We start from the raw sequence: 13,690 nt of genomic DNA on the forward strand, positions 1-13,690 counted from the left end.
TGGGAGTGAAGGTTAAGGATAAGAGAAGCCTCCCTGCACTTCAGTAAAAAGAAACTCCCCCCCCCACTTCAGAATTCATAGCAGTCTCCTTTTAGAAATACACATATTTCTTGGGAAACTCAAAGAGATAAAAAGCAGAGAAGCAATATGTGATCTAGCTGATTTGCACTAGAATAGGTTTAGCTAATGCTCCATTTGTCAAAGATCCTAACTTCTACACATTTGGCAAAAGCAACCCTTAAGTCCAATGGCAATAAACATGAAAAATATTTGCTATGCCTTTAAATATTCTTCAATCTATGACTATCAAGGTTATGTATTATGCTACTGAATACTCCACTGACTGTCAGTGGATTACTAACCATCTTTTCATTTTCCAGTGTAGTCTAATTTTCCAAAAAGTAAATAAAGCTCTTAATGTTTTCAGAATAGAAATTCATCACTTACATATGAAGGAGACCAGTAGAACTGTGAGGAGAAGTCAAATGATACCAAAAGTAACTTGCAACAAATAGAGTTAAAATATTAAACGTGAATACAAAAATATTGCTGAAAACCTTTAATTTGTTGGCAGTAATTAACACAGTTGTAGCCATCCCGCCTTTATTCATTATGTGTTTATTTTGTCATTTAAGACTATAGTAACACTGGGTTGGTTCACCGTAATTTCCTTCCACTCACAACCATTTATATTTTTTTGGTCCAGTAATTTTATTAACTTAATGGTATTTTATTTTTCATTTCCATATGCTGACAAAAATCAACCTAACTATATTAAAAAAAAAAAAAAGAAAATCAGGGGTCAGAATAGCACCCATTGAGCAGCACAATTTTAAACAGTGCATGTTGATATTCATTTTCCTTCCTTCTAATTCTGCAGATGCAAATTAGCTCAATGAGGGAACAGTGTGGATAGTGAAAACATGTTTATTATACATTTAGAAATAGTGAACCCAAAGTAATAAGTTTTGACATTTAAGACCTTTCTATCTTATATTATATGAATATGAAATGTGAATGATTATTTGCTTCTCTTCTCAGGAATTCCATTCCCGATCTTGCCTTGATCAAAGTGATAGAAAATCAGAATAAAACTACAGTGTAATAGAAAACACAGCGGGCACTGAAGACAGTGTACATGTAAAGAGTCTTAAAAAAAATCAGTTCAAAATTCACCTGGAATATTCCTCACTGTTGCCTCAATTTTTGTTTAGGCATGGTGGGAAGCCACTATTTTTCAAGTTCCAGGTTAACAAAGTACAATCTAAATACTAAACCCCACCATGCAAAAAATGTTCTGTCCTCAGTAAAAGCTCTTAATTGGCATAATGACACAGCAGTGACAACCTCAACTTCCCTGATTTAATAGGTTCTCCAGCCCTTTTTTATGACTGAGTTTTCTCTGCCTTTCCTCAGTGAGGATACAGACTCTCTCTCCTGCAACCATTCCCTGATTCTGATGACACTTGTAGGATTTAACCACTGGCAAAAGCGACAGTAGGTTCAAAAGTAAACAAGGAGGGGGAAGGAAAGCAGTCAGTAACTTCTACCAAAGAACATGACAACAGTTATCCACTCTAACAAAAGAAGCCCCCAGAAGATTATATATAAACTTCCTTATCAATAAGAACATCTGAAATAATGACACCTTTCTAAAACTTCAGTTTTATTTAGTTTGTTTGCTGTGATTACACTTTTGTATGAGTTGAGTGACATCAACTAAAAACAGCAATCTTAAAGTGAATGACTGAAATAACTCTTGGAATGCAAAGGTATTTAACAACGGGTAAGAAATTGGTCTACTTAAGTGTCTACTTTCAAAATCCAGTTCTAAATGCCACCCACAGTGAACCGAAAAAAAAACCTACCTTCTATACCAATGTATCTGATCAAATGGGGAAGAATTTACCATTAAGTTACACAGCAAAAATTAGTTAAATACCAAATACATCCAAGAAAACAGTAAAGTCCTTGTTTATAAGTAAAAGCTACATTCATCGACTACAATATTCAGTATGAAGTTTTTACTGAGCTTTCATAAATAGGTCTATTCAAAGCACTGCAACACTCCTGTGGAGAAAGAAACTTCTGCCTAGGGCCTTTCACTCTCAACTTTGGCTTACTTGCTGTCATCTCTGTGTTCATCCAACAAAGTTCACATTGCACTCACCAGCATATCACTTTGTTTATTTTAAGTAAGAATGAATTTGTTGATCAGGACTCCAATTTACCAGTATTTGCTTAGAAATATGTGGTTGCAGTACATGCAGTTTAATCCTTTGCTCACATATATATGTACATATATATGCAAAAATAATCAATAGTAAATTGAATCTGTCGCTATTACAAATACAAACATCAATATGCATGTGTGCAAGGATACGTACCCATATGCATATACATCCACAGACTAAAACGTGCAAACACGGACATGTATATGAATAAGCACAAACATTTCAAATGCACACACTACACTTCAACTGTGCATAAACAATACCATCCTAATAGTATCTGAAAACGGTTTGAAGACTGGTGTAAAAATCATTAGTGGAAAAAAGTCCATTTCTCTTCATTGCAAATGTTTGTTAAATGTAAATGCTGATATTCTTCTCCTTGGAAGAACATTTGTCTGTGTGTAGAATTTTATGATAAAAAGCTTTGAAGTCCCAGGTTTCTCTAGATAAACCCCACTGGCTTAATGATGCATGAATGCACTGAAATTTAATTACTGTACAACAGCAATTGCTTTTCACAGTACAGTTATAATGAGAATCAGCTTCACAATGAATACCAGGCAGCTACAGTAAGAAAAGTTAAAGGTTTTTTGGGGGGTTTTGGGTTTGGGTTTTTTTTTTTTTTTTTGCATTTTCTGCTGCAGCGCTGGTAGTTGCCTTAAAGAGAAGCAATCCTTAATATTTGATTTGCCATCTTACAAATAAATCAACAAGAATTTTTACAGGATTCTCCTTACTTACAAAGAAATGCTAATGAAAACAGAAATTTAACTGCATAGCTAAAGTTTTAATAATGGTTTTTTAGTATTCCTTCATAACTTATTTACCTTCCCTTTGCTTTCTTTTTAACTTCCTTCTATCTTCATTTGCTTTTTTCCCTATTACACCATTAACTAGGAAAAGTAAAAGCATCAAATGAATATATTTAATTCCACTTCTTTTTCACTATCAAGTTGTTGCAGTAGTCATTTGTTACTGAGCATTATGTCATTATGATCTATCCTCTTCAGTTTCAAATGAATGGAGTCACTAAAGTATCATAAAACTTTCTAAAAAAATTAAAAGAGAAAAAAAAAGAGAAAGCCAACATAATATCTAACTTCAACTTAAGACTGATCAAGCACATTTCCTTTGAGTGAAATCACTAAAAGTCCAGGAAAGCAACTGAAGCAATACCACAAGTGACAGCAGACTATGCAAGGCTCTCAAAAGGGATTATTTAGGTTTGGCTGTAAAATTAAACCCACTGCTGAACAACACAGGGAACATTTCCACTTATCCCACCTTATGGGCAGTAAGATGTTCCCCAACTCAAATGTCAAAATCTTAAAGGTAAATGGATCATCTATGTTTGTCACAGCTAGAAACAAAGCACCAGCAACATTGAATCAAAACCACTCTTTAGTGGTTTTAACTTAAATCGTGTCACAAATATTTCAAAATAAAATCTGAATTTTCCTCTCTGAAATTCGATCAAATAGGGCAGTATTAGGAAGGAAAGAGTTAACAGGAATATCCTGAATTGACATAAATCTAAGGTAAACAGTGAGGGGGGGGGGGAAGCTGCCTGCAAGGGTTTCCATCAGTAAGTAGATGACAAAAGGTTATATAATTGGTTTAGCACTTTCAGTTTTCCATTTATTTTATGTATCTGACAGCACAAAAATAGGACATTCTCTGATAGGATAATTGCATACTGAAGGGTAATTCAAACAGGAGGTGAATATGATAAAAATCACACTGAACCAACTAATCACTATGAAAAGCGATGAGACAGATAAAAATTCAACCAGAATATAAAGGGGGAGGAGGGAGAAGAGAGTTCAAATGTGATTAGAAGCTTCGAACAAGTTAATGTGTTTGAAAGCATAAAGCAAAACAAAATAACTGAAGGCATTTCCAAGCCATCCTATATTTCCAGGTCTTCCTCCTTGGCCTTTTCTACAAATTAAACATTTTATATACAGTGGCTTTCTGAATAGTTGTCACAGATTGCTACATCTGCTAGAAGCTGAAAAAGCATGTTAATTTAAAATACTTTTTAGATAAAACTTTTTAATCAAACAATGGATTTTGATGTCTCCTTGAAGTTAATACAATGACCAGTGTAGGGTAACACTGGAACACATTTTCTAGGTGCTTGGATTTGAACCCTTGCAATGGTTACCCCATTATTTCTAGGGCTGAGGATACTGTGTAAGGTACTCTTCATTTAGTACTTACACCAATATTTCCACCAGCATATCTAAAATATTACTCTGAATTCTAGGTTGCAGTGCTCTTCATACAAGTTTCTATCAAAAGCTTGTCAAAATTCTATTATTTTAGAGGCAAGGTGATGCAGTGTTACTTTATCTCAGCATGGAGCAGAGGTCTTAGGTCCATGTGAGCTTTGTAACTCCTATCTCACCTTTCCAGCTATGAGAAGAAAAACAACTATGATGTACCAAAGACGGAACTCATGCAAAACCTGCACTGTACCAAAGAACTTCGTACTTACCAGGACATAAAATACTAAACACTACTTACCATCAGAACATAAAAGGTCACTCACTACATCTCTAGCAACCAAGATGAACCACATTATGCAATTATGCAAAAAAGTATAACTTTATTGGAAAGTACACTAAACAGATCTTTTTTTTTAAAGTGACCCTATCCAAACCAAGCTTCTAGCTTCCTTTGCAAAGATGGAAACCTTCCAAAGGCAGCTCTGGATTTCAGTTTTTCCAGCACTAAGGCCCCTTCACACAATACTATATGCATAGTTTAACTTCACAGAATTTGGGCTTATTTTCACTTGGAGCATGGTGGCCTATATTGGACCTGTATTTTTTTCCTCCTTAGACAAAAACACCATCTGCATGAAGAGGCCAAACCAGTCCTGAACACTCACAAACCTTAGAAAACATTCATTACAAAACTCAGAGACAAACTACTCTTCCCAAGAGCACTCCACACCCATGGAACAAAGCTCTGCTTCCCTTGTGTGCAGCAAGGTCACTTCTCGCTCGAAATAAGTGCTGCTCCAAGAATGGGTTTTTCACATTGTTATAATCTCAGAGCAACACTTTTCTCTGCTAAGGAACAGGGAGAACACACCCCACACTCAATCCCCCTGGAGTCAATATTCTGCAGGCTTTTGGAAGCTGTAGCACACATCTTAAAGTGCAGTTTTTCTCTGAAATGCAAACTGTAAAAATAGCATTTCAGGGTTCCATGTTTATTGTCTTTCTCTGCTTCCCTGCCAAGTATGTTTAGTTTACAAGCTGAAATATATTTTACTTTGCTGCCAGCCCAGAAAATTCAACCTCTAAAACGTAGCCAAATTCCTTCTTCCCTTTTGGACCATAATAAAAAGCAAAAGGCTGAAGGAGAAATTGTATCTACAGTTAAACAAATGGAATCCCTGTCCATGGGTGATGCCTTATGCTCCACACTTGAGACACAAAGACCTTCAGCTCAACTGAGGAGACAAATCTGGCTGAAATAGAGTGGCTGGTGGTAAACGACCATAATATCCTGTTGGTATAGGTGATGTAATAGGAACTACTATTAAAGGCAGTCACCTAAATTTCTAGCAAAGAGTAATGCAAAAATGAAAACTACAACAGGAAGGCCTGTTATTCTTTAGGACATGCATGTTACACTGAACTCCTATTCAATATAGTGAAAAAACAGAAGTGGTTTACAAAAAAAAAAATCCACACACCCAAAACCTACAGATGTGCAGAAAGGTCAACATAGCCACTTACTGATTATTAATAAGTTGCCTTTAGGGTGATGCAGTATTTACCACAATTAGAGGAATTCTGGATTTAGTCCCATTTGAGACATCTGCATCTTCTAGATTTGAACTAAAGGACAGTTATTGAACTCAGAAGATTCCCTGCAATACTAGCTTTTGAGTGGTGAAATTTAGTTGCATTAGTTTAATATTTTGAAATCTAGCATTTTAATGCACAGCCTTCTGTAGTTATGTTTTACTGAACACAAGTGATACCTTACAAACTCATACAGGAAGCTGGTGTAACCTAGTTACACTCTCTTTCATTTATCTATTGATGGTATAAATAATTTATATCTATTCTTTTGAACACTGATCCTAAAATACTTCTGAATGCTTTAGCATTTCCACTTTGGCACCTTCAACGGTTAGTACAGTGTTCAGAGCAGAGCCTAAATTATACACTTAGTTTTACATCACAGAATGAAATAGCAGATTGATCTGCTGCTTACCCGTACAGCTTCAGACTTTTTATGAAACATTTCTTCCATATTCTTTGCTAACTTTTTCACGAGCTGAAGGCCATCAATTTCTTCTATTGCAACATCCTTCTCATATTCTTTGTACTTCTGGAAAAAAAAAAAAGAAATTAAAAAAGAATTAGGGAAAAGTTATTCACAGTGAACCAGCTGAAATTTTGACGACAACTAATTATTAGTTTCATGTTACACCTTTGCTGACATTCTTCATTATTTGATGCTTATTTGTGTGACGGCTGCGTTGTGCCAAGATGCTGTCACAGGGATAGAACAACTTGGTTAGAACCAGAAACCTATTAAGAAAATATAACAGAAGTACTTATCTCATGCACTGTAGCAAAATGATAATTCCCTTTCACAACGTTTAAATTACCCCTCCCACAACTGAACAACTGCCAAAAAAAAATAGTTGTAAAAGATCCTCATATCCCATCCATAAATCATTTAAAAACAGTCATATGGTTGGCAATCTACTGCGCCTTAGCGACCTAGGATCCTCCTCCTCCTCAGCAGAACTTGTAGACATCTATTTCATGAGTTTTATACAATACTTAAGAATATCTAGATAAGCTTGTAGTATAAGTATTTATAATTTAACTTTCCATGCAAAGAAAATCCTAAATAAACCACATAAACAGGAGTCTCTATCTGAACACAAGCCTAAAAGTATCCTTTATACAATACAGATGAGCATTAGCTTATGGTCTCTTTTCACAGTATGAATAACCCTCAGACTAAGCACTAAAAATATATTCAAAACGATTTTGCATATCAACATTTTTTCTTTATCAGTGCTTACAATGAAGCTTGTAAGAATATAACATCCAAAAAAAGCATAGTATTCTTTGGAGTCAATCTTCAAAACATTTAGTACTGAAGTATATTCCTCTTTCCCATGTCATTCTGCTATAGCCTGTACTCTGAGAAGCAATGGCTTTCGGTCTAGGTATTGTTTCCTTATCTCTATTGAAAACATGTCTGAGTTCTGATGAACTAATCATTGCTCATTACTGAACCCTTAACCTATTCACATAATTGTAACTCCATGATAACGGGAGGAAAATAAAAAGTACACCTGGCATCTACCAGCTTTAGCCCTATATGCAAAAAATATCTTCCAAACCTCTGAAGATGACTCTTAGCACTACCCACAGTACAATACTTGAGTCAATAAAATGAGCTGGTATTATTGAAAAGATTTATCAGTCAAACTTCCCTATAGAATTACAATTATCCCCAAACCTTATATAACTTCAGAGAAAGAAGAAAGAATAACAGCATCAAAAACTGTGGCTCAAAGCACCTGGATGAACACTGGAAAGGTTAAAACAGTGAATAAGTCAAGACCAGTCGTGTCCTGGCTGGTGATGAAGGACTCTATAGCAAATGAATGCCTGCACATATTGTACCCATTTCTTCTGACAAAGCTAATTTTCAAGGCAAAGTGACACTTTGGACTTGCTTTAATCTTTATACTCCTTGGTAAAAACTTGTGTAAATGTCTTGATTGGAAAATAATATTTGCTAAAACATCATTTGCAGACAATTTCATAAGGAGGTTAAAATATACAAAGTTGTCACTAAATATGTAGGACACTAAGTTTTTTTATATTCTGTAATTTACCCATTTCAGTAATAATTTCATTTTTTTCCACACTATTTCTAGATATGAGGCTCTATTCTAGCTGAGATTTTAATATTAGCGCAAGTAATCTAAGAAACCTCAAGCAGACGGACCTGCGTTTTGTTTCCTGGAGGCAGGAGGGAAACCACTGCTTAGTCTGCATTTAAATGCCATCAGCAGAGTTCTGATTTCAACTCTGCAAGTCCATTTATGCTGCTTCTAAACTTGCTACTTGCTACTCTGAAAAAAAATTACTTTAGGATAGAACAGTGATTTGTCTAAAAGAGTAAAATATTGGATTTTATTTACTGGAGAAAATACAAGAACATAGTAGACAACAGAGAGATAGTATTTGTTACAGTAACATTTAACTGTGAAAAAACATAGTAAATTAAAAGTAAATTGAAAACATTTCCAGTTAATTAATGATGTCAAAGTCTGTTCACATCCCACAGGATTCGAAGCTTTGGAAAATTTAAAATGAAACAAAATGCAGTGTCGTGAACAACTATCTTATTATGTCAATAGATCGAGTACAAATTTGAATCACTTATTTCAAGCTGCACAGATCATGTTCATGTCGAGTCCTGACAAAAATGGTTTCCTTCATACTTGACCTTTGAGTTCTTAGAATGTATTCTAAAATGCATCACTTCAAGAGACAGTTTTCAGGTCATCAGATTTATTGATTTAAGCTTAATCATCAAGTGAAGAAAAACAGGAGATTATTCACTGCATTTGTCTGAAAACCGAACGGTACAGTTGAAGTCGACAAATTTTCGGAGAATCATACCATATAATCTCTTAGGCTATTATAATAGCATATTAAAAAGGCACCCTTCTCAATTTTGAGTAACTGGTGCTTTTGAAAACTAGTAATAACTTGTGCTCAAAATAGATGGGAATTACTTATTAACTGATAATCTATGATTTTATAACTATGCTACTTCATAATACATAAATTCATTTCTTCCTAATTTAAATGCCAAATTTCCAACATAACAAAAAAATTAGAGGAAATAGAAGATATTAATTATCTATTTGAAAAGACCACACATCTTGCATGGTGCCTGTCTAATCAGTTGTTGGAAACCTTCAGGAACATTTGCAACAAACTAGGGGTATTTACTTGATCTGTAAGACCTTGGCAACCAAGAGGTTTACATAATATGTATTTTACATTCAGTATTTCATTGCCATAAAAAATACTTCTATTATTTTTTCAGCCATCAGTGGAAGGTTCCAAAACAGAAGAAATTATGTGGTTGGAAAAAACCACCAGCTGCTTTTAGTATCCTTGTACTCTAGTGATTGTGTCCGGAGGGAAGAAGTGCCAGCTTAATCTGTGCATGTCTATGCACTTCCTCTTAGTACTCAATGTGCATGAGGCTGGGAATTTAGATTCAATCTAGAAAGCAGTTGATTTTATAATAAGTATCAATGCAAGAAACCTGAATCACAACAGAACACAATAAACTGTAACAAAGGACATTATTAATAATGGATTCTTTTACTTTCACTGTAGAGGCGGTCTGACCTCCAAGCTCTCATCATTTCTCTACCACTAGATTTTACATATTAAATTTATTTTTTATTTAAATGAATTAGCTAAAACAGCAAAGACACAGTTCCTTCAAAATAAAATTGAAATAGTTTTTAACTGAAGTTATTTCTTTTAACATAACCTTGAGAAAAACAGCAGTGTGCCATAAGGGTTGCCATTAAGCAAAATGCAATCACGGACAGTGGTGAAAAAAACCTAGTTTGTGGGCCAGGTTGTCCTTTATATTCCAGACTCGCAAACTGCCTGCTACTCTGAATAGATCCACTGTAAAATATATGAAGTTGCTGATTAAGGTTTTTGGGTGTTTGTTTTAAAAAAGAAACCCTCTTTTTTTTTTTTCAAAATTCTATAATTTTATTCCAGTAAGATATACTGAAAAATTACAGTCAACATTTGTAACATACCCAGTAATACATTTGTAACGTTATTAAAAGAAAACACCCTTAACTTCACTATAAATGATCGTCTTGCATAACAAAATGGTATGACAACTTAGAGTCACAGTTGGACATTTCTTTATATAAGCGGATTTCTAATTGTCTAGAAGATCGAGCTGGTACAAATTATGATTTGCTGCATTATTTAAAAAAAAAAGGAAAAACCCAAACAAAACAAAAACAAAACTCAAGCCTGAAATGCTGATTCTTTCTGCTTAGAAAAATCAGCAATCAGTAAGACATTCTCCAGAGACAAGAACATTTATCATTTGAGAAAGCACACAAAAAATACATTATTTCTTCAGTATCTGTTTTGCCAGATCATTTCACATAAACACCAGAGAAAGACAGAGAGTACTTCACTGTTAGAACTTTTAACGCTGTTCATGGATTTAAGCATGAGTCTTTTCTTTTGCATGGTAAATGATCATTTAGAAATAACATACCAGAAAGCAATCTATACAACGCTCAGGTCTGAAGCAGTTAATACAACCAAGTATTTGGCACTGAAATATCAACACACACACAAAAAGAAAACCCATACCCCAAAATCCATCAAATAAAAACAAAAATACAACAAAAAAAGGAAAAAAAAAAACCACCAAAAACAAAACCACCACACCAAAAACCATGCCACTTGAGTGACAAAGGGAGAAAACAAAATAGCTTCTTGAAGCAAGAAACATGCCCTATGTCAGCTACAGTTTGAATTTTTCCTCCTTAATTTTTCTCCAAAGAGAAACATAATCTTTGTGTTCCTATTTGTACATACTTCTATCAACTCTTATCAAAAATCAAGATAATTACCTTTTTGCTGTATACAAAAATATGTCAAGTTCTTTACAAGTGTAAACAGTCCTTAGTCTTTTGATAAACCTGTGGGTGCTTTATACATGACCCTTTTTACATGGCACAGAACAATACAACTATTTATGATGAAAATTCTTCCCCCTCCCCAGGATTTTCAGAGCCAGTAAATATTACTGCAACACTGGTTAAGGAAATGTATTTACTAAATAGGAACATTGTAATAATCCTTTAAAAGTAATCTGTCAGTTTGTGTTGCGTAATAGGAACTGATATATGGCTCTGAGGTGTATCCATAGCTATAGCTCTCACTTGTACATTACAAATGTTACTATTTGAGGGTGTTTTTGTCACATACACATTAAATATAAATATGCATATATAAATTCTTTGTTTTATAATGAAAAAGCAGAACTAGCATGCAAATGAAAGATAAAATATGCATTTAATCTATCCATTGTTTCCATGAAAAAAAGTATGTTTACTCCATGCAATTTGCAAAGAAAAAAAAAAGCCAAAAATCCTCACACCAAAAACACTTTCAGATGTTCAAGTCTCAACATTACAAATGTAAAGTGAGATTACGGAAACACACACTTCTGATTAAATCACCAACTTTTTATTTCAATTAATATCTATTGCGCAGTAGAAAGGCTGTGCTATGCATTGTTTGAACTGTTTAAACTTCCTTCAAACACCCTGCCATGTAAGCCCTAGCAGTGACTCCCTTTGGCACAGAAGTGATGGTCTGAAGTGCCACATAAGTTAATTGGCTTATTGGAACTATTATAATTTTATATTTGAAACGTTCTGACAGTCAAATGTAACCAATGAATGAGTCTTCAAGGCTGCAAAAAGCTTACAGCTAATACAATTTGCAGCTCTTAATGTAGTTCTTCAGATAGAGAGCCAAAAGTTATATGTGTCTTTAACAGAGTTTTATATCAATTAATTCTTAAGCCCTAACCTCATTGATTTCTTCACTAATGTTGACTTTCCTACCCAAAACGACCTTGGATTTTTAGGTCAAGTCCTTCTACAGTGTAGGAATCACAGGTCAATAATATTTTTATGCATCAATGTCATGGTTAAATACCAGCTGGCAACTAAGCACCACATGCCCACTCACTTACTCACCCCACAGTGGGATGGGGGAGAGAATCAGAAAAGTAAAACTGAGAAAACTCCTGGGTTGAGACAAAGACAGTTTAACAGGTAAAACAAAAGCTGCATACACAAGCAAAGCAAAACAAGGAATTCATTCACACCTTCGATCAGCAGGCAGGTGTTCAGACATCCCCAGGAAAGCAGGGCTCCATCGTGTGTAACGGTTACTTGGGAAGACAAATGCCATCGCTCCAAATATCCTCCCACTTCCTCCTCCTTCCCCCAGCTTTATATGCTGAACCAGACATCATACGGTGTGGGATATCCCTTGGGTCAGTTGGGGTCAGCTGTCCCGGCTGTGTCCTCCCTCCCAGCTACTTGTGCACCCCCAGCCTACTTGCTGGCAGGGTGAGGTGAGAGGCAGGAAAGGCCTTTACTCTGTGTAAGCCCTGCTCAGTGGTAATGAGAACATCCCTCTGTTGTCAACACTGTTTTCAGCGCAAATCCAGAACATGGCCCCATATTAGCTACTGTGAAGAAAATTAACTCAATGCCAGCGAAAACCAGCACAATCAAGAAAAAATTTTTTTCTTTCACTAACATATTCCTCATCGCAATAAAAAAATAAAACTCACATTCATTTTTAGGCTTTTATCATTGTATAAGATTTTTTAATTTATTTGTTATTGTTATTAACACTACTGCTCAAAATTTAAAACAAATGGCATTTATTCAGGGTGTTTTAAAAATACCTACTCCTTTTTACACTTTGTGGGGTTTGTGGGTTGTTTGTTTGTAGGAGGGTTTTGTTTGGGGTTTTTTGTTTGGGTTTTTTTTTTTTTTATTGTAAAACCCCAAACCTACAGTTAATGTAGCGCAAACTGATAATGTAGTCACATTAGGTGTTGACTTATACCATTAACTGTTCTGTTGAAATTAAAGGAACTATGTACAGTGCAAGACTTCCTACTCATGAAAATATGGCTCTGAGCTTTTGAACCAAAACTAAGAATATAAATACTTCTTGATATGGAAAAATATATCACAGCATTTTATAAGACAACATTATTTTAAACCAATATCCATGTTCAAATAGATGGGACACAAACTGTGAAAGTCCAAACCTTATGTGGCTCAAGCTCTTGTGGTGCTCTACCACACCAACACACATCCCTTCTGCATGCGAGAGATGGTAGAGCAAATCCCAGAGGAGGATTTAAAAATGCACAGCACAGCTTATTAATGCTTCATCAGAAGTGAGGTGTCGCTAATTATATATGCACTGTTGGAATAAACCTGAATTTGAAGCCAAAAAAGAAGCAGCTTCCAGAATTACATGTGCATGTGAGTGGGTATCTGAGCTTTTCCACTGAGCAGAAGGGTACTCAGCTGGCACTACCACAGCAGAGATATCAAATACAGATGGTGCACTCCTCTGATAGACTCATCTGTGAACGTGTCCTTAGTAAAAGATTTTTTATTTTCCCATTGTCACATTGACCCTAGGGTGGTGTGGTTTTTTTTAAACTAAAGTGCCAGTGTTATGTTGTTTTCATCTGGTCCTCCTTACTCTGAAACTCATTCAGTGGAGCAACTTTAAAGACCTTAACAAAATAAGTAATATTAAGGGTTATTTTTATTCTGTTGAAGA

The 13,690-nt window shown here is 35.0% G+C and overlaps 1 protein-coding gene across 2 annotated transcripts in view; it reads right to left on the reverse strand.

Moving 5' to 3' along the window:
- The window catches only part of CACNA2D3 (calcium voltage-gated channel auxiliary subunit alpha2delta 3), a 491,034-nt gene that overhangs the window by 382,371 nt on the left and 94,973 nt on the right, over nucleotides 1–13,690 (reverse strand). For both annotated transcript variants that reach the window (XR_010373325.1, XM_064453883.1), the window contains exon 3: nucleotides 6,474–6,590. Coding sequence is in view for 1 of the 2 variants with exons in the window: in XM_064453883.1 (XP_064309953.1) it covers nucleotides 6,474–6,590 (117 nt within the window). In the remaining variant the exon portion in view is untranslated. The remainder of the gene's footprint in view (nucleotides 1–6,473; nucleotides 6,591–13,690) is intronic.

This window comes from Phalacrocorax carbo, chromosome 6 (assembly GCF_963921805.1).
Source record: "Phalacrocorax carbo chromosome 6, bPhaCar2.1, whole genome shotgun sequence".
Classification (NCBI taxonomy): Eukaryota; Metazoa; Chordata; class Aves; order Suliformes; family Phalacrocoracidae; genus Phalacrocorax; species Phalacrocorax carbo.